This window comes from Brienomyrus brachyistius, chromosome 6, assembly GCF_023856365.1.
Source record: "Brienomyrus brachyistius isolate T26 chromosome 6, BBRACH_0.4, whole genome shotgun sequence".
Taxonomy (NCBI): Eukaryota; Metazoa; Chordata; class Actinopteri; order Osteoglossiformes; family Mormyridae; genus Brienomyrus; species Brienomyrus brachyistius.
In genome coordinates this window covers 10,745,101-10,765,977 of record NC_064538.1, presented here as the reverse complement: position 1 = coordinate 10,765,977, position 20,877 = coordinate 10,745,101, and the positions used below count along the sequence as shown (strand labels likewise).

General features: G+C 41.0%; 1 protein-coding gene and 1 long non-coding RNA gene across 2 annotated transcripts in view; one reads left to right on the top strand and one right to left on the bottom strand.

The window, feature by feature from the left end:
* The window catches only part of LOC125744623 (collagen alpha-1(II) chain-like), a 30,056-nt gene that overhangs the window by 6,054 nt on the left and 3,125 nt on the right, over window positions 1–20,877 (bottom strand). The window contains 38 exon segments of the mRNA XM_049016625.1: window positions 765–818; window positions 1,074–1,127; window positions 1,320–1,427; window positions 1,946–1,999; window positions 2,660–2,713; window positions 2,807–2,860; window positions 3,088–3,141; window positions 3,327–3,434; window positions 5,321–5,419; window positions 5,542–5,586; window positions 5,728–5,781; window positions 7,599–7,652; window positions 7,780–7,833; window positions 8,143–8,196; window positions 8,383–8,481; window positions 8,755–8,808; window positions 9,103–9,201; window positions 9,778–9,831; window positions 10,075–10,182; window positions 10,306–10,359; window positions 10,770–10,868; window positions 11,056–11,100; window positions 11,550–11,648; window positions 12,150–12,203; window positions 12,365–12,409; window positions 12,914–12,967; window positions 13,352–13,396; window positions 13,698–13,751; window positions 13,900–13,953; window positions 14,728–14,781; window positions 15,500–15,553; window positions 16,365–16,418; window positions 16,798–16,842; window positions 17,521–17,598; window positions 17,680–17,772; window positions 18,865–18,918; window positions 19,295–19,321; window positions 19,921–19,937. Coding sequence (XP_048872582.1) covers window positions 765–818; window positions 1,074–1,127; window positions 1,320–1,427; window positions 1,946–1,999; window positions 2,660–2,713; window positions 2,807–2,860; window positions 3,088–3,141; window positions 3,327–3,434; window positions 5,321–5,419; window positions 5,542–5,586; window positions 5,728–5,781; window positions 7,599–7,652; window positions 7,780–7,833; window positions 8,143–8,196; window positions 8,383–8,481; window positions 8,755–8,808; window positions 9,103–9,201; window positions 9,778–9,831; window positions 10,075–10,182; window positions 10,306–10,359; window positions 10,770–10,868; window positions 11,056–11,100; window positions 11,550–11,648; window positions 12,150–12,203; window positions 12,365–12,409; window positions 12,914–12,967; window positions 13,352–13,396; window positions 13,698–13,751; window positions 13,900–13,953; window positions 14,728–14,781; window positions 15,500–15,553; window positions 16,365–16,418; window positions 16,798–16,842; window positions 17,521–17,598; window positions 17,680–17,772; window positions 18,865–18,918; window positions 19,295–19,321; window positions 19,921–19,937 — 2,393 coding nt within the window.
* Window positions 521–1,590, top strand: LOC125744627 (uncharacterized). The gene is made up of 2 exons (XR_007398461.1): window positions 521–833; window positions 1,038–1,590. It is a non-coding gene; the product is annotated as an uncharacterized LOC125744627 (long non-coding RNA).

The window sequence follows — 20,877 nt, the reverse complement described above, 5'->3', positions numbered from 1 at the left end:
AATCAAAATGCATATCATGATAATTAACTTGTGTCTAATAAAAATATCAATCAGTATATAAAAACCATATATTTATATAATGCTTAACTACATGATTTTTAATCAAATTATGTATTATTATAATAACATATGTGATTCTAAATAAGTTTGGTTCTTGTTTAACTTGACTTTAAGTCAAGACAAATTGGACAGTTACGCTGTTTTTATTAATTTCACTTGTGAATGAGAGAAAATATGTAAAATCTGAAATATTCATGTTGCCAATACGCAGCTTTTGAGAGCCTTATGTATTAGGCATTGTTAAAGATTGTTTTATATATATATATATATATATATATATATATATATATATATATATATATATACATACATATATATATATATATGTGTGTGTGTGTGTGTGTGTAATTGTTATATTCATTATAAACTGCTAGCAGCATAATTATCATTACTGTTATTATTTTTATACCTTTTGATTGTAATGGTGATTTATATTTAGTACATTCTATATGCACTACAACTTGATCTTACTTATTATTCGAAACATGCATAGTCTATATTTTGACTGTCATTATTGTTGCTTCAATACAGTTCAGATTGATGTCACCCAGGGCAACATCCAGAACACAAAGAGCACAAGGATGCATCGAGACAAGCTGCACGTCCCAACAACAGAACGGTGTATTCAGGATAGAAACGCCCAGAACAAAGCAGCACTTCCTGGACAGAGAGCTGTGCCTGAGCTGTGATGGCTTGGTACTTACACTGGGACCTGGTGAACCGACTCTTCCAGCAGCTCCAGGGAAACCAGTTACACCCTTTGGGATAAAGAGGTTTGTAAGAGAAGAGGGTTGCAATGCTGAACTCCAGTCAGTTCATCGGAAACATTAGGCTTTAAATACTTCCTGCTGCAATGTTAAGTAAAGACAAAGAGATGATTGTAGAGGAAATCTGACATGTTTTCGTAAATTTGGTTAATGAGAAAAGTTCCTAAAAATTATGTGGCTCTTATCTATCGGCACTTTCTTTGTTGACAGTGTGTGAATAATGTGTAAAAAGCTGACGTGACTCACAGCGGCACCTTGAGCACCACGGGCACCCTTGAGACCAGTTAGACCATTGGGACCCTGAATTGAAGGAGAAAACTCAGATTAACAACATTTCCCAGGCTATTTAACATACATGATTGAAATCCACTGCTAATGACAAAATGGGCAGCAAAGATAAGATAAGATGAACGTTATTGATCTCAGGGAGGAAATTCTTGAAGGTCCACACTGAAGCTTCTTATCACCAAACGAAAGACAGTAGAAAATTACCGGAGGTCCTGGGGCTCCTGAGGGACCCTGAGGGCCGTGAGATCCAGCATCACCCTTCTGGCCAGAATCTCCTTGCTCACCCTTGGCTCCAGGCTGCCCATCTGCACCCTAGTGGTCGAGAAGAACCGGCCATTTCACATGCATGGTTTCAGCAACATGGCCCAGGTTTGAAGGAGTTCATGAAGAAAATTCAGCACTGAAGAAAATAAATGCTACAAATCGTTCAAGTTATGTTTTGACATTTACAAAGAATAAATAATGTTTTACTTAATTCAAAGCATTTGTTTGTCAGCAATGGGCTAGACAGTTTAGTAACAAAGGGAAAATACCACCTAATGACTATTTACAAGTACATTTTTCTAGATGAAGGTGTCTACAGATTATGAAGCAAATTACCATAAAGTCATCAGAAGACAGTGTGATCAACATCATGCAAACGTGCTGAGATGCCTTATGACTGAACATGTTAAAGACACCTCTAATTTCCTCGAAGTTAGGCTTCTAATCGTCTCCTAATTGCTTCTCCTTAAAGAGTTCTGATATCTCTCATGCCAGGTAGGGCTGAATAAAGTGGCTTTAGACTGATGCGTGTGCATCATGAAAAGAGTCCATGAATCAACACTCACAGGGGGACCAGCGAAGCCAGTGGGGCCTGGGGGTCCATTCTCGCCACGATCTCCCTGAAAGGGCAGAAAACAAGGCAGGGTAGAAACATGGAAACATCCTGGAATGCTGGATACTAGTGGTAATATAAGTTGATTTCTCCTGCATTATTAAAACCATTTATTTACCACACGTTTACCGACAATGTCTATGCTAGCAGTAAATAAAAGCAACGGGATCTTCATGGTACCGATCGCCCATGGCGGAAGCTGTCCTGTACTCTATGACATGGGTAAAGCTTACCGTAATTCGCACAATGAAGTGAAACACTGACTAACCCCTACTTAGAAATCTGTAAATTCCAGTGATTGTGTAGCTCTGATGTCGCCACTGCCAAAAACCTTGAGCCATTCTAGAGTCGCACAGAGCAAGCACCCAGGACACCGGGCGTGACGCTTATATTTCAGATAAGAGGCATTTGTGCTGCCATCCATTCGCAGAAGCCTACTAGGGAAACCAGCAAATGGACAAAGACCAATTTTTGCTGACTAGAAAGTGGTACAACACCAGCATCAATCAAATCCAAGGATTGAATTAAGCCGTCATTCACATAGCTTAGGGAAACCTTTGAATTTGGAGGTAACAACGCTACAGCACTACAACGTCGGGGATACAAAGTGAGTTATTTCAATTTCAGGTTACATACAGAGCCTTTTAAACAGACTGCAGTGACTTACAGGAGCACCGCGGGCCCCAGGAACTCCAGAAGGACCCGAGGGACCTGATTCACCCTAAAACAGATATCAGAAGAAAACAGTCATATATATAACATTAATCCACCAAAACGTTTCATCACAAAAATTAGCTGTGATATGACGCCTCACCTTTATACCATTAGGGCCCGCTGGACCTGGAGCGCCAAGTGGGCCAGTCAAACCCTAAGAGAAAAAGACACAAACACAGGTCATTAACTCAACCATTACCTCCAACTGCAAGTCAATGTCACAATACACCATGTACCAGATTAACGCATGATAGCACACACACATATTTAAAATTCAGTACGTTTAAAAAACGTAAAATCATTAATTACTAACTCCTCAATCAATCACTTAATTAATTATGGAAATGATGCAGTGCCCAGCCTCTCAGAGCAGGTACTCACCCTCGCTCCATCTTTTCCAGGGGCACCTTCAGGTCCTTTCTCACCACTGTCACCCTGCAGAACAAACCAGCATAATGAGTCCACAGCGCTATAGCATATAGCACTATAAACGCTCATTATAACCACTGTACCAATGGCAATAGACTGACTATCGTTTAACATACAAAGAGGAGCTGGGACATATGTAAGCGAATTAAGGTATCTACTAGTATCCAGGCAAGCGGGTGTTTGCCACTCACTCTGTCTCCTTTAGCCCCAGTTATCCCAGAGGTACCCCTCTCCCCAGGCATGCCTTGGAGGCCTGAGGGTCCTTGGGCACCGGGGGGGCCACCGGGCCCAATAGCTCCCTGGAAAAGAAGGGAAACTCTGTAAGAGAAGGATACCAGCAACCGAGCTACACAACAGCCCGTAAAACACTATGGATTACACTACAGACATTATGCTTCCTCGTAGCCTTATGCAAGACATCTTTTATGGTCATGTGTTAGCAAAGGAGGTTTTGGGTCACATTTCGCTCCAGTCTGACAGATGTCTGATGCCTAAAGTCACCATGAAAAACCTGGCTACTCTCTAAACTTGACTCAAGGAAGATATGGTTCTTGTGTTCTCGAAAAACTTCTGCACTCTGTGCAACTAATAAAGAATTTCCGGCAGTATTTGTGCTCATATCATTGTGGTAAAACTTGTATCATTGTAATAAATCACTATTTTTGCCCTGCCTCAAATATTTCACCAAAAGTTAAGCCACTGTGTATATTACAGTAAGTTCCAGAACAACATAAACGAACAACAGAAAAACATAAATGTAACCTGACCTCAGTACCAGGTCAGAAACTATTCTTATAGTAAATCATGGCAATGACACATACGTCATTCTGAAATGAGTTCCTGGATGAAGTGTTTCCAAAACCATAGTTACGGAGTAAGTAACTAAATACACTCCACAGGCAAAAATGTCACAAAGTGCTTCACATTTTAAAACTGGTACATAAATAAACGTATAGAAATGAGGCTAAAACCAATAGAACAAAGGACAGTGACAAAGTGCATCATAAAAATAAAATGCAAAAATAAAACCCACCAGGGACACACCTGTACTGAAGTGCTGGGGTAAAAAGGCTAGTTTAAAAATGAGATTTCAGCAAGTATTTAAACTTATCAGCGTCCACAGACCGCAGGGATACTGGAAGAGGATTCCAAAGCCTGGGTCTTTAAACTTCTACAAGGGACTGTTCAAAGTTCCTGACCAGATGACCTAAGGGACAGGCTCACCGTGACAGTGTACAGAAGATCTGTGATATATTCTGGAGTCTGGTCATGCAGGGCGATATATGTTGAAGTCAGGATTTTAAAATGAACTTTAAAAGTTACTGAAATTGAATGTAAAAAGCAACATAGGGTGCTTTCACACTGCAGGAACTTTTTTCAGGAATAAGAACTTTTTTCCAGAATCAGGAACTTTTGTTATGTTCACACTGCAGAAACTAGGTCTGATAGTAGTTCCTCAAAGGTAGTGCCAGAACCCTTTTTCAGTCCCTACTCCAGACTAGGTACTTTTCATAGGAACACAAACTACTGGGGAGGTGCTTGCAGCAATAAACTTGCAGAACGGCCGACCACAAACACCTTACTTGGGGAACATAGACAGAAGTTGCAGAGGAAAAAGTAAACAGCAGAGCGAAAACTGAAGAGATTTTTGTACCTCAATTACATTTAATGCATCAATGAAAACATTTTTTGCCCGTGTCTCCATATTTCTGGAAAACGTGATCGCTAACCAATATACTTTTTTCTAGTATTGTCAGTTTCTGTGGGATAATGCTACATCTTTTTTTTCTGTGGAAAATGAACGATCGGTCAGCTAGCCAGATTTAATAAGAATTATAAATGTGTCAGAGGTCATAAAAACAAAATATTAATAACAGGTTCTGCCCCATTTTGATTCTAATCGATCCCTTCAGTAACAAAAAAATAACGGAAAAAACAACTTGTTCACCTCCATTGTTGTGTGAAGTTTAACGTACAAAATGTTTGTTTGGCGTAAAGGTCCCTGTTCCGTTATGCAGTGTGAACGCGAAGCACTGCAAGACAGTGGTCAGGAGCTACAAAACTTCCGGGTGGAAACAGCCCAGGGACTTCTACACCGGCACCAGGTGACAGAACTCCAGTGTGAAAGTGCCTATAGTTTATGGGACTGATGGTAAGAAAATGCATGAAGAAGCGTGATGCTCACCTTAGGTCCATCAGTTCCTGCACTCCCGGGAAGACCACGAGGTCCTTGCAAGCCTTGCGGACCAAGTGTACCTCTCTCGCCTGGGAAACCTCGCTCACCCTGTGTGAGGGGAGACCAGGCCACAAAAAATACAATGACTGTGGGTGCAAAGGGAACTGCAGAGTTCCCAACACATAATACACAGAACCAAACATTATGTCTGTAAGAACCAAAAAACTTACCCTGGCTCCAACTACACCAGGAGCACCTCCCTCTCCAGGGAGACCCTACATGAGGACAGGAATTTGTTACACATTGTACTGTCACTGCCATCGCATAATGTTATCCACTGAGGTCTGAGGGATCAGGATCAAAAGCAGACCCGTAACATCGCAATAAAAGTACAGCTGATCCTTTATGGTCCTTACCGGTTCTCCAGCCTTGCCTGCTTCACCAGGGGCGCCAGTAGGTCCAGGCAGACCCTACACAGAGATACAAAATGGAATTCTTTACTTTTCTATTGTGTAAAAATTATTTTGGCTATTACATGTTTGCCTTCTTCTGGTTACACTGAGTTTCATGCCATAGAAAACAATTTATCCATGTTGAATAATTCAGCTGTTACACCATGTCACAGCACAGTGCATTATGGGAAGCATGAATGCCAGAGAGCATTTAATCCCGTTTTCATCTGATTAATTTCATCTGCTGAGGGGCCTTTAAGCTGATAATAATAGGTAACAGCATATTATGTACTAAAGGTAAATTTGAGTTGGCATTTAAGCCTCCTTCAAATATCTTAATATAGTCTAAATTTTTAAGTGTCCATCTTTCATGGTCCGATGCCTTTTTGTCTAGAAATTTGTCTAGTAATGTAAACAATTCTAAGCCATAACGAAGTCCAGGTAGCAGAGCTACAGGCTTCCCCAAATGTTTGCCCAAAAGGACTGAACCATCTTTACCACTCTCTACATTTCACACTATCAGCACTCTGCAAGCTGGAGAAGGAGTACAGAGGTTCTGGGGCAGGACCGAGTCAGGTAAACAGGTCATTCATTCAGTTCATCCATAACCAGTTCTGCACTATGTCCAGACTCTAGCGTTCAATACCAGTTGAGTTGCATCTCGGTTTGTTTGTCTCCTGTGTTTTTCCTCTGCTGACTTTTGCTTCCATTCCTTCCCGCTGCTTTTGTTAAACCCATCCCTACTACTTCATCGTATCCCCAAGTCACACGGTTCTGTCCATCGTTATCCCTTATGAAAGCATTGTGGCTTTTATTTTATTGGTATTTGTGACAGTAACAATAAATATCAAGTCTTGTGTTTCTGCAGGCTGAGTAAGCAGCAAATCCACACTGAAAATAGGACTGGTAAATGCAAAACTATTTATAACCAGAGCAACCCTAACAAATGAACTCATTAATTACTATACAGTTTATATATTTGGACTTAAAAAATGGGCTGAAACTGGAGGGATAATCTGTTTTTACCAATATACCTGCTTATTCCTTTAATAAACTTAACTAATAACTTTATGTCTTACTGCCCTCTGGAGAATTATTCTGCTCGTCATTTATTTCCACTTTTCTTCCTGGCACTCTCGCCGTGAACAAGTATTAAATGTGTCGCGTTTCTAGCGCATCATGCTGCCTGACCACTAGGAGGAGCTGGAAACCAGGTGGGATGTAAAACACTAGGGGTGAAAGGAGAATTCAGCATGAATGCCATCCAATAATTAGCGACGGATATTTATGTCTGTCTTCGGCACTTCTTTCTGTTTTCTGCTGGGAGTTGTATTTTATCTGGTGCGTTTTAAAATCTCCTGGGCAATTTCTTAACTCAAATTAACCTCAGCATTCTTTTGGACTATGGAGGGGGGGGGGCAACCAGAGTACCTGGAGGAAACCCCACCATGATACAGGAAGGACATGCAAACTCCACACATATGGAATCATGGCAGACTCAAACCCTGGTCCCAGAGGTATAAGGCAATAGTGCTAACCAGTGCACTACAGTGCTAACCAGTGCACTACAGTGCTAACCAGTGCACTACAGTGCTAACCAGTGCACTACAGTGCTAACCAGTGCACTGCAGTGCTAACCAGTGCATTACAGTGCTAACCAGTGCACTACAGTGCCACCCAGGCATAAAGCAATATACTCTTCTAGCCAAATTGATTGTATTAGTGGCAGTGATTGTAATAGTGTAACCTCTTATTATTTGCCTAGTGTACATGCACTGAGGTTCACCCTTGTGCTGTCTCCAGGTTACAGCATCCTGCCGAGTGACAACACGTACCTGGAAGCCGGGGGGGCCTGGCTGTCCCTGCTCTCCTCTTTCTCCAGCTGCTCCCTGTGAGAAGGATGCATCATGAGCAATGAGTTTCTCAACAGGAGCTACAAGGTGGTCACATGGTTTCACATGAAGTACAGAAAGAAATCTCCTCTCATCATCACAACGTGATGTGAGGTCAACTTACCACAGGCCCGAGAGGTCCAGTGGGTCCAGTCTCACCATCTTTGCCTGACAGACCCTATTGAGTGAGGATTGGAAAATCAATCAATCTGGACATCACATGAGATGTTAATATACCAATGACTACGGATGCTTAGTCAACTCAAGTAGCACTTAACAGAAATTGCTTCGTTTGCAAAAAAAAGAGTTCTGAAAAACAACCTGGAGGACATTGACATTCCAGCTGTCTCGTATCTAACTGTGGAGTTATTTTTTACATTCGAACATCGGTTGGTAATGAGAAAACAATATGCTTCTTTATACACTAAATGTTAAATAACATAAATCAGGAAAAGAAATGCATAGATCTGTAGGAAGAGGATCTTACCCGTACACCTGGGCTCCCAACCAGTCCCTTCTCTCCTGGTTTACCAGGCTCACCCTGAGGAGCAAAATTATTTTGCTTAGAAATCTTCCATGTCTCTTACCTTAGAGCTTAAGGTAAAGGTGTGCTAACTGTAGTGTTTATATACAGCAAATATTTAACATTGAAATATTAACAGGCCTTTCTCAAGAGCCTGACCCCACTTGCTGGCCCTGTTCACACTTTGCAAAGAGAAATACTCACATGGGCTCCTTTGGGTCCAGGGAATCCCATCACACCGGGCTGGCCGCGGGTCCCAACTGGGCCAGGGGGTCCTGGGCGACCGTCCTCACCTGGGACTCCCTGTAGGGGGCAGCCAGGAGCACCTCTAATCTCTACTAGAATTTAGTGCAGTGACCGTTTCCAGAAAACGTAAAGCTATTAGTTATAAATGCTATTTATGTAACCTGAAAACTGCATGACAAAGAACAACTAAACAAATGTAACAACAAAAAGCTTTAACACTGATTTCAGTTATCTCAACAAGTACTAAAGGGCTATCTAGGGGTATCATAAACATACTACACAACAGGCACTTTCTGAAGGCCTGACCGTTGCCCTGATATTAATACTCACTGTGGCCCCAACTTTACCCTGAAGACCAGCATCACCAGGGCGACCAGTGAGACCCTGTATGCAAAAAAAAACAGACAGTAAACAGAGATGCCTACTAATTCCTCCCTTTCAATGTTTGGCTATTATTTTGCTAAATAAAGACAGAAGGGTTGGCAAGTATTCCACGTTGTACAGGCATATTTTTAGTCTATGTTACTTGCGTTTTGTGTTGTGTTATGTGTTCACAGGAAGTGGATTCACCCCATGGGTCTCAGACTTATCAATCTTGCTCACAAATATCACCATATCAATCATCAGTGTGATTACAGAATTTGCCGTCGAAGCCACACAGAGAATCACACTACTCACTCTGGCACCAGGCAGGCCAGGCTCTCCAGCACGCCCCGGGTCACCATTACCACCTTTGGGCCCGGAAAGTCCAGGGACTCCACGGTCACCTGGAGCACCCTGAACAAATTGAGGACAAGGTTACTGCAGCAGATGACCGCGCTGAAGGCTGAGGCCCCAACAAAAAACAATAATGTTGCCAAGCACTGAGGTCAGATGGTCCATGCAGATGGTACTACAGTTATCCTGAAATATATACACAAATACGGCCTAACACACATTATGCACTATATAAGCATGCCAGTATCTGACACATATGAGACTAGTCCAGCTTTTAGCATGAAATAAATAATAGCAATAAAAATGTATTTAAATGTTCCGTGTAGAAGAGACATTTCTCCAAATTACTAGCATAATGACAAACGCCACAAGCTAACAGGTGAAACTGTTTACTAATATTTTGTGGTTGATATCTTTTGAATAAAAGGACAACATTTTTGGAAGCAGAAGAGAGAAGAGAACAGAAAAAAAAACTGCTTGTGGTCTATTACAGTACAGAAGGTCATTCTTCTGCAGTTTGTAAGCTGACTGTGATTGAAGCAGCAGAGTCCACAGGCTGGTAGACAGGCGACAGCTAGAATGGCTGGAATGTATTACAGGCGAGTCATTAATCAGGTATTTTATTTCATTACTCACCTTACCACCTGCCACACCATCCTGACCTGGGAAACCACGGTTACCAGGGGCACCCTAGAACGAACAAGAGAGACAAAGCAGCAATAAGACACACAGAAACACATTTATTTAAATGTTTAAGCATGTGAGGATCGGGAGTAGCCATGAGTAGTCATTTCTGGTAAGGCATGAAGGCCAGTTCTCCACAGAAGCACAAAATAACAGATTCCTGTAAGTACATCAACCACTGCGTTGCTATGATAAAGATTACAGATCTATACAAAATATTTTTTGCAGACACGTTGGCACTGTACACACTCTCTCTCCGTGAGGTCCGAGTGGACCTGCTGCTCCAGGTTCTCCTCTAGGTCCTCTCTTGCCCTCCTCTCCTGCTGGACCAGGGGCACCTTGGGGACCCACAGGACCCTGGAGGGGAAATGCAAACATGTCACATCATTGAACACTCTATGCGTCCTTCCAACAAACAAGTGGACATGTGTGGAAAATGGTTTTAGTGAATGTGTTAAATGAGAAAAGAAAATGACTCACAAGCTCTCCTTTGGGTCCAGCTTCTCCCTTGAATCCTGGGACACCGGGGTCACCCTAAATGGATGCAAGACATTGCTCATTACATATGTATCGTCTAACCAGAGGGAAATTTTTACATTAAAGATCAAGGTGATGTATTCTTTTTTCAAATGACTTGATTTTCACGATCCATAGTTTAATCAGGTTGCAGGTTCAAAGTACACAATAACAGATGATATATTCTTCAGAATGACAAACTATGGAAAACTGTAAAAAATTTTTACACACAAATTTCCCACCCGTGGGACTAATAAAGGCAATCTTATCTTATCTTATCTTATCTTAAAATTGGAAGTTTTAGAAGCAAGTAACATTTTTGGTTAAAATGACTGCTGGACAAATAAAACACATGATGCAGTAAGCATCTTCCCAAAAATAATTTTTTTGATCTCCTTCTTAAAGCTAGCATGGAGACTGGCCCTTACATGCTGTCCTTTGGGTCCAAGAGTTCCTGTTGATCCCTGTGGCCCTGGGGGCCCTCGGGGGCCAGGGAATCCAGGGGCCCCGGCAATACCAGGGGCACCCTGCAGATGGGAAACAGAAACAGAGCATTATTGATACTTTGTAACTGGTTAAAAGTGACTCAGTATAAACATAGCTAATGCATGTGCCAATCATATTGTTATTACGATCAATATCTGACATAAACTTCAGATAAAGTGCTAGATAAGACAGATGTTGTTGTCACATGGTTTAGACAGGGATACTTACTGAAGAGCCTTTAGCTCCGGGTATTCCATCAGTACCGGGGTTACCCTAGGAGGAAAAAGGCAGAGACTAATCCTTTGGTAGAACTGAAAGCCTATCATTAATATTTTTATGCTAAACTAGTCTAGTTTCATACTGACATTGTACTAATGATCACAAAGATTAGTTGATGTCTTTCTTTCATAAGAGGACCTTAAACCTTCCCGTTTACGTTTAAACCGTATGTTTCCCATCCATAACAAGTTGCAAGCTTACATAATTTATACAATCATGACGAACATTCAGATTTTTCATAAAGAGCTCAAACTCACAGGTCACCTGACAGTCCAGAAACCAGGCTTGTACAGTTACATGCTGATCTCATCAAATTTTTGGTTCGTTATTATGCAATTTCCTGCTTATTTAAGCATTTTTTCTGTCCACAGTCCACACTGGCTTTGTTCAGGTTTGCGTTCTATGGATTTTGGTTCTTTGCAGTTCCAAAAAACGTTACTCACAGATGCTCCAGCCGGGCCGGGTGATCCTGGGGTCCCTGCCTCTCCCCGGGACCCCGGTGGACCTTCTGCCCCTCGAGTCCCTATAGGGCCAGCTTCACCCTGTTAACAGGCACAACACTCATTCATCCGTAAGAGCACTGCGCCGTTAGGGCTGTGTGACAGCATCCGGCTTCTACCAAACAATCAGTTCATTCTGTGCTCAGTCACCCAGTGCTAGTACCATACAAAAAGGTAATTCACTTATGGTAACTTGAAAGATGATCTTAAATTATACAAAATAAACTTTGCATACTGAACTACATCTGTTGCAGTAGCTATACCACACCGGCCTTCTGCAGAGAATATAACGGGTTTGTGTTCATTCAGCCCAGACATCTTTCTGACAGGTTGCTGTGGTAACAAGGCCTTTACAAGAGCAGCAGTGTTCGACTGAGGAATAACACGAAACTTCTAATGACGGTGCCTCTAATCACAAAGTAAAAGGAAAATGTGGCCTTGAGAGGCTTTCACTCTGTTTCTTCGCTTGTTCTTTCAAGTCACAAAAACGAATAAAAATAGCATGTTCTGAAAAGCTGTACAGTGTACTAAGAAAATACAGACCTTAGCGCCCGAAGAACCAGGAAAACCTGGAGGTCCAGCTGAACCAGACGGACCCTATGTTGGTGGAAGCAATCACAATGAGGGCATAGTCTGTCTGCTGGAATGATCCTTCCTTCAATGATCTTTCAATTAAAGCATATATGTAGCATTTACGGATAATACTGCAATATAAAAGGGAATGGAACATGGAATTATTAAATGGGATTATTACATACAGGAGGACCAGCGGGGCCAGGCAGTCCATCATTACCACGGGCTCCCTAAAAAGCAGAAAAAATGATGACAAGGAAGACCAGCCATTACACAAGAACACTGGAAAACAGGAACTTGAATGTCTATGGTCAGTGTAGAGCATCAGCAAATTAACTGTATTTAAGTTAACCAATAGTACCAAAGAAGTACAGCAGAGCACACAACGCCTGCATGTGTCAAAAGAACATTCTTAAGCCTCACACCATCTAAGAGGCTGAATACCATGTCAAATGCTTTCATCATTTGTAATTACAATAAAATATTAGCTGCCTGCAAAAGTTCGAAGACTTGGTGAGACTGATGCCGATTTCATGGAGGAGTAAGTGGGGAGGACTGAGGAAGGTGCTGAATCCGAAACTTCATTGTCATTATACAAAGGTATTGTGTGCAGTGCCTTGCAGTGAACAAGGCTTAAATGTTATTACAAACTGTCAGCACACTCCTGTCATCGGCCTATGGCTTGGTGCAAATCAGAGGAGTGTAGAAGAATGAGGAGCATGTATGAAACTCACAGCAGAACCAAGAGCGCCAGGTCGACCTCTCTCACCGGGAAGCCCACGAGGACCCTACAGACACAGAGAACAGACAGTGATTAAAGGCAGAACATTAATCTCTGCACAATAACACAACAGACCTACAGTAACAACTTGAACTGCCACGTACAGAGTTGTACTGCATATATTATTTACTAACCATGCCTTAAAAATAACTCCTAAAACCATCACTGTATCGCCAGCTGTTTTTTCAGTAGCACTACAATCATGTGGCTGTGACCAAACACATTTTAAGAGACATTACATTTAGGCAAACACACGGTTTTATTTGAACTGTTTTCTGACAAACATAGATGTGAAACATAGACCATTGCATTTTTCAGATATTTAAGTGGAATGGAATATCTGGCCTTTGGGGCTCCATTTTACATCCAGCTAATAAGCCTGTACACTTACCATTGGTCCAGAGGAACCATTCTCACCAGGAGCACCAGTCTCACCCTGGTGACATTAAAGGAAGCAAAGTCCAGTGAGAAGGGAGATTAAGGACTTTGTATAATATTTATAATAACGACTTCATCATGTACAACTTCGATATTAAGGAACATTGATTAATAAGCCTGTGAACACAGTGAAAGAAATCATGATTAGCGAGCGTAAGAGATTCTATATACATGAGTTCACAGACCAGAGTTAACTACATTTAAAACAAGGAGTACTGGAAGTCTGTGGGTATATCAGGGATGAGGAGCAACAGAGTAGATCAGGCAGGTGGCAGGAGCGTGACGGAGCAGCGTTACACCTTGGCTCCTGCAGCGCCACCTTCCCCTTTGGCACCGTCAATGCCTGGGTGACCCTGCGAGAAAACAGAAACAGACCATTACTGAACTGTCCTGTGTCCAATCGCTACATTTCAGCTGGTTAATGGATACATGCCATTTTAAAACAAAAGTAATCATTAGATGTGACGCCTTCTTTTAAGGAACCACAGTGCGGGGACTTACTCTGTGTCCCTTGATGCCAGGAAGCCCAGGAGTTCCCGGAAATCCTCGTGCTCCCTAAAGGTCAAGACATGGAAATGAAAAACTGATGGAGAAAGTGAAAGTAAGGAAGTGGAAAGTGGTAAAGATATGGGAGGATGTAAGAGCAGGAAGAATGTGTTCAATGGCAGGGCTTAGGTGACTTACAACAAACAAATTTATTTTTGTGTAGCGCATCATCACAACATTACATCGTCTTAAAGCGCTTTACAGCATCTCCCGCCCAAAGCCCCCAGTGAGGAAGTCATAGGCAACAGTGGCAAGGAAAAACTCCCAAGAAGGAAGAAACCTTGGGAGGGACCAGACTCAAAGGGGGAGCCCATCCTCCAGGGGCCGGCAGGGAGAGTCAAATAGGAGAGATGGCTAAGTGCCGAGTCACACTGTCCAAATCATGAGATTTGAGACACGACCGGGGACGTATTGCATGAGGTCATTGATGCAGCACTGTTATTAGACATTATCACAGCAACATTCACCAATGCTAACAGAGAGATGGATCTGTCAGCCTGGCTGAAAGAAGCCCAAATATTTTTAGAGTTTAAGGAGACTTTAAAATTGTCTCTATACAACAATAGGATTACTTAGGTGCAAACTATTATTTGCATATTCATTAATATGCAGGGGGAAATGCCTAAAAAATTGGGCTTTATGGGGAAGTTAAAATTGTGTCTTTCTACTATTCAGGCCAGCAATGTATGCTATAAAGACCCATTCCATAATTATGTAGAAAACGTATTTTTTTTGTATCTAATTGACTTAATTATCTTGCATAATACATTAGACACACATTACCTGGGGACCAGGGGGTCCACGTTCTCCTGCTTTTCCAGGTTTGCCAGGATCTCCCTACAAGAGAAATGAGTTTCATCTCAGCATCACTGACAACTTAAAAATTACAGTAAAATCTGTAATTACAGTAAAATGTTATCTGGCAAAAGTTTGAAGATTCAATGAGAAATACTTCATGTGACCACATCAAATATTTGCTTGATGATGATTATTAGTAATATTGCTGCATGTGCTGCTGCAATATTTCTTTTATTGAAGAAGTGCTACTATGTGGCGCCCCCCAGTGGGATTGTGCTTAGTACACTTACTGTCTGACTTTCAAGTAAATAAGTAAATAAATAACAAAAGAATACATGGATGGATGGATGGATGGATGGATGCAAAATAATTCTAATAATATTAAACAGGGTGACACATGCTTGGGGAATAAAACACATATGTTGTTTCATCTAAGAACATATAACATGCAATATTGTTGCATTTCCACCTACACAGCACTACAAATGAATTATGGATACAACAATTGTAGTCATCGTTACTGATGTAGTCATCAGTAAAAAACTTTCAGCGATCCAGAGGAATGAAGAAAGCACAATGTCATTGATGAGGACAATAAATTCATAGCAAATAAAAAAAAATATATATATATATAACCCATTTTCACTCCTTTCTGACTATGACAGGTTCATATGCATAGTGGAGATGACAGTCATTGAAAAGATGTTAATGTTACACATAAACAATGAACATGAATACTGATGTTAGTAATACTTACATTATCTCCTGCTTTGCCTGAGGGTCCTGGGGCACCTCGGGGGCCCATTGGACCCTGTGAAAAATAAGCCAACACTGTGGAGTCAAACACTCAACAAGACTTTACTTTTGTGGTGTTTATCAGGTCTATCCTGTTAATACATAAATAATGTTAACAGAGACAGCTTTGCCCTATGAACATTCAAAATCATTTGAAAAAGGAACAAGGTGAATGTAAAATATGTAATTTAAGGCATCTTTCTCTGGAATGTTCCACGGCATGGTTTTATTCACATGGTCACATGGTATTCATAGGAGCCGAGTGTGTTAAATTGTTCAGCTGGTCTGGGATCAGTGAAGTCCAAGGTTCTATAATTACAGTAATCAAACTCAGCACATTGACTCTCATTGCCTTCACTTCCTGTGTATATTTATGCTGATCATGCAGAATTTATACATCCTACACTCATCTCCACCATTGTGGAAAAATGGTTGCTATAAAAAGTTCTCTTAATTAGACTGTAACATTAGGTTTATAATAATAATAATGATATAATAAGCCAGTATTATATATCAATGCATTTGCAGTAAATGGATGTTACAGGGGACCAGGAATTATCAACCTATCTATACACTGACAAATGTGTCCATGGCAATGGGTCCACTTGTCTGGGTCCAAGGCAGAATGACTTGACTGAGAAAATAAACACTGTAGGCTGTTTTTTAAATACAGCGTCTGTGGTAAAAATGCATTTTGATCAAAATGTCTATCAGAATTCACCATGGAATTGAGTGCTGCTCTGGACAGATGTGGTGGGTGGTCTTTTTAATTACCCGAGGTGCCCTTTGTGTCACTGTGTGTCACTGCAACACTAAGCAGTACTGACCGTTGCTCCAGATTCTCCAGACTCTCCGGGGTTGCCTTGGAAACCTTGTGGGCCCTACAAAATGTATGATGCAGGGTTACAGTCTGAAGAAAATATGAGCAGCTGACAAACACGGATATCAAGACTACTTTGCATGAAAAGGTCATTTTTCACCAAAAGGGTTAAAGACCGTTATGGTTAAAGATAACAGCACAGCTGTTACCGGTTTGGTGATCAGATATAAAAAAGCCTCTTTCTGAGTGACCTGGCAAAACATCTGACACTTTCAAAACGCCGGAGCTCCAAGATCCCCAGTGGGATTTAACAGGAACAAGTGTGCACTCTTGTGTGTGACCTTGCGGTGCAGGAAAAAGCACGTTGGTGTCCAAGTGCTCCCATGAATTCATTCAGTGTTCTCTTGGTGTTTACAGGAGTGAAAGGGTGAAGGACTCACTGGAGGGCCGGGGGGGCCGGGAGGACCACGAGGACCCATCGGGCCCTATGGAAGGAAGAAAGGTGGAGAGAAGATATATAATAAAAAACGATGATGGCATGTGTGTCAGTACAGAAAGGGATGAGGACTGAGCTCTTAATACCTCTTAAAACCCCTTCTAAAATCAGCTTGGTCCTAAAATTGTTATTTTAAAAATTACATTCATTTTAAAATCTTTACATCTCAATTCAGACCCATTAAAACTTCATTATAAGGAAAAGTTTATTTACAATAGGAGTTTCGATTAAACTCTAAATTAAAATGCATCTTTCATACACAGACTTATTCTTGCCTATTCTGTTCCTGTCTGTAAGAAGGTCATTTTGGGCAGTGCCAGTCAACCCACTAGGTGAAATGGGCAGGTGGCATCTTTTCAGTAACCCCTGTCCGACCCCCCACCTCCCCAAAGTTTTGCATAATCCCCTTAGCTACAAATGGGCTTTGACCAGCACCGATAGATGCTATTGCAAAATTGCAACATAGGCAATTTATATCTGCTAATGAATCCTGTGGGCCAGACAGCTGCAGTTGCTTATTTCGTCCACAAGATGTCAATAGGTTTACTTACAGATATTTCTTTCCCCATTACCGTAAAGTCATCAGTTTACAACTGCATTACATATATTCACAATGTGCATGATTTCGTATCTGATCGCACCCTTAGACTAACCCATTCCCACTTACCATTGGGCCTTGCATGACACCCATCTGAGCTCCACCAGCTTTCTCATCAAATCCACCTGCCATCTGGGCAGCAAAGTTCTACAGCAGAAAGCAGGAATTAGCAATTATGGCAAAAAAAAAAAAAAACAGAATTAAGCTAAAGTTATTGCTCATACTTACTCCACCAAGGCCTGGGGGGCCTGGAGGGCCAGGGGGGCCGTGCTTTCCGGGGATGCCAGGTTCACCATCTCTACCTGGGGGGCCAGGATTACCCTGAGAGGAACGAGGAAAAAAGACATCTAAACAAACTGGTACAATCCAAAGAAACATCATGTGCACATACGCACAAACACGTGCACAAACACGCATAAACACGTGCACACTAACACGTGCACAAACACGTGCACACTAACACGTGCACAAAACACACACAAACACACACATACAGACACGTTGGCGTACCCAGATAAGTAGGGACCTTCCATTAATTTCTATGGGATATGCCCTAAGCCCAATCATGACACCATTAACCCCTATCCAGTCCTACCCTTTACTATAAGTAACCAAAACAATTACAATACTTTTAGTATTTTCACCCTTTTGACTGCATTCACAGATTTTTATAAAACTGAGGTTATACAAATGGATACCTAAAATGTCCCAAAAAGTAAGGAAGTTTCAGGTATAACCACACTTTGGGGACATTGTGGTCCCCAAATATTATCTATAAAAACTCTCTCTTTCTTTCTCTCTCTCTCTCTCTCTATCACACACACACACACAAACATTTATGTCAATTTATTCATCTACCTGATTTTAACATGACATTGAGAGTAGACTGATCACAGAGTAATATTCCTAGCTAGTAACATGCCTTTCAAACCTTTGTTGTCACAAGGACACTTCAAGCCTTTATGTGAATGATGAATGAGTCATGATTCACTTGAAAAAGCATGGCTCCATTCCATGAAAGATCACTGCTGACCTAGCAGCACTGGATGCATGCAATCAACAGTCAGACATTAACTATTGTTAATTATGTTTTGACGCTTTACCATCTCTTTACGTTGCGGTGTAGGGTTTGGGTCAATGATTAAGGCTTGATCATTCTTCATTTTGAAAACAAAACTAATCTATAGAACTGGGGCATGGAAAGTACACAGGAAATACAATCTTTGACAAGACAGAACTGTTAATTGCTCAGCAGTTATTATAAAGATGCTCTGCATGCATGCACAAGCTGAGGGGTTCATTTAGCCTTCTGTACAGTCGCCATTGTATCAGCTGCTGTGAGCTGAAAGTCACAATTACACTAGAATGGCAACTCTGAGATGCTGAAGCCCAATGCTTGTGATCATATCCTACCCTGTCCCCCTTTTCACCCCTCATTCCTCGTGGTCCCTGCTCCCCAGGGGGTCCCTGAAAGACCAACAATAAATATAATGAACACTTCAGTGGAACACAGTGCTTTGGTTTACTTAAAACACCACACTGTTTAACCTTAATGACAATGAACAAACTAAGCTTGCCATCGCCTGAACAGTAAAAGTTCATAGCTTTCTAAAACCAAAAAATTTACGTTAAACAATAAAGTACAGCAGAGTGTCAGTGGAGGACATTTCAGGTCCACCAACCAGATGAGTACTTTGTGACTGCAACTCAATCGGTTGGCCGAAACAAAATCCTACTCTGGATTATTTTCCTTCTGGACCTGAAATGTTCAACTCTGGGTAGAGTTAACCATTACTATTAATTAAAGAGACTATTCCTCAGTAAGAGCTCGTCAACAACTTACCATGGGGCCTGCTACTCCATCCACCACCTGTAAAAACATACAGAAGAAGAGTGCAAAAGAATCAGGGCACATTTCACAGGAACAGCGAAGGCACCCCCCCCACTGCATCCCTCACTGCCTGAGTGAGGGGGCTTCATGCTTTGGTACCCAGTAACACTTTCTGCCACAGTCGGTAAACTAAACACCCCTAATTGGACAACTTCAAACTAAGTTCTTAAATGATACATAGATTTTAACTAGAATTTAACTGTCATAGAAACACATAAATGCAGATGCAAGGTACAGACAGGGTGTAAATTAAAATAATCTGGTTTACTATTAAAATATAAAACAAAGCTAGAATTAAAAAGCCTCATAAAACCTCTGGAAATACGAGAATAAAAGTATGAAATAGATACCAAATCATAAATGTCCTAAATAATACGATCGTTTATGAAAATAAAATGTCGAAAATAGGCTTTTATCATTTAAAATGTGTGCCAAAATCATAGGCTTTATATGATAAAATAATGTAGAGAAATAGTGCTGAATTTGAAGTCGTGCAATCTTACATTAATTATGTCTATTAAAAATATACCTGATTTTTATGTAGAAACATCAAAACCTTCTCATATAAACTGACTCACCTTACCACCGACTGGCCCTGTTTTTAGAATAAAAATCGAAAGGAAAAAAAAGACACAAATATTAGGATAAATAGACACACTGTTATATAAAGTTTATTTAAATAAAAAAACACTGGAAAATGCATTGCTGCATGAATAATAGTCTGATGGCATCATCTAATTATACCAAAAGGAAATGGACAAAATAATAAATATCCCAGGACTCCAAGATGCTTCACGATAGTGTGAAGAGGAAAAGACAGAAGTCTTGTTGCAGAGTAGGGTGCCATCTACTGGCAAAGCCATTGGACAAGACATGGGGGTACAGGGTCACGGTGGTCACATGACAAGGCAGACATGCAGAATGAGGTCACTGGGGTCATTCGTACACACAGGCTAGAACCGCCATCTTTGCTTGCAAAGAGTAAGCTCAAACTGTACTATACAAAAAGCTAGAGACTGTAGCACTTTAGTGATTTGTTAGCACATGTAGTTTGGTCACTGGAGGTAAAGTATTTTTCATCCCCTGTTGTAGATTTTGCAAGATTATTCTTCAATCAATACTTCTGAATCTAGATTAATGAAGCTCTCAATGGAAACTGGGTATTCACTTAAGAGTTAACCTTTTTTAATAAAAAATTTGCTCTTGCTACATTTGTGTGTATTTTGCTATCAAAACAATTACAATTTCAAAGTTACTTTGCCTTAAGTTGTTATTTGGGGTCAAAATAGCAGTATCCAGACAGGAAGACATCAGGGCTGCCACGTGCCATGATCAAGCATGAGGTACGATTTGGCTAGAAAGTTTTACCTTTCTGGTTTGTGCCTAGATGATGAGGACCGAAATTTCCAACTGCATAAATGTATAATTCATTCAGCACACATACACAACATGCAGAACATAAAGCTGGAAGTTTGCGTTCCATGATAAAAAAGCATCTGGTTAAATCGTGTTTGTCTTCATCTCCTGTTTGTTAT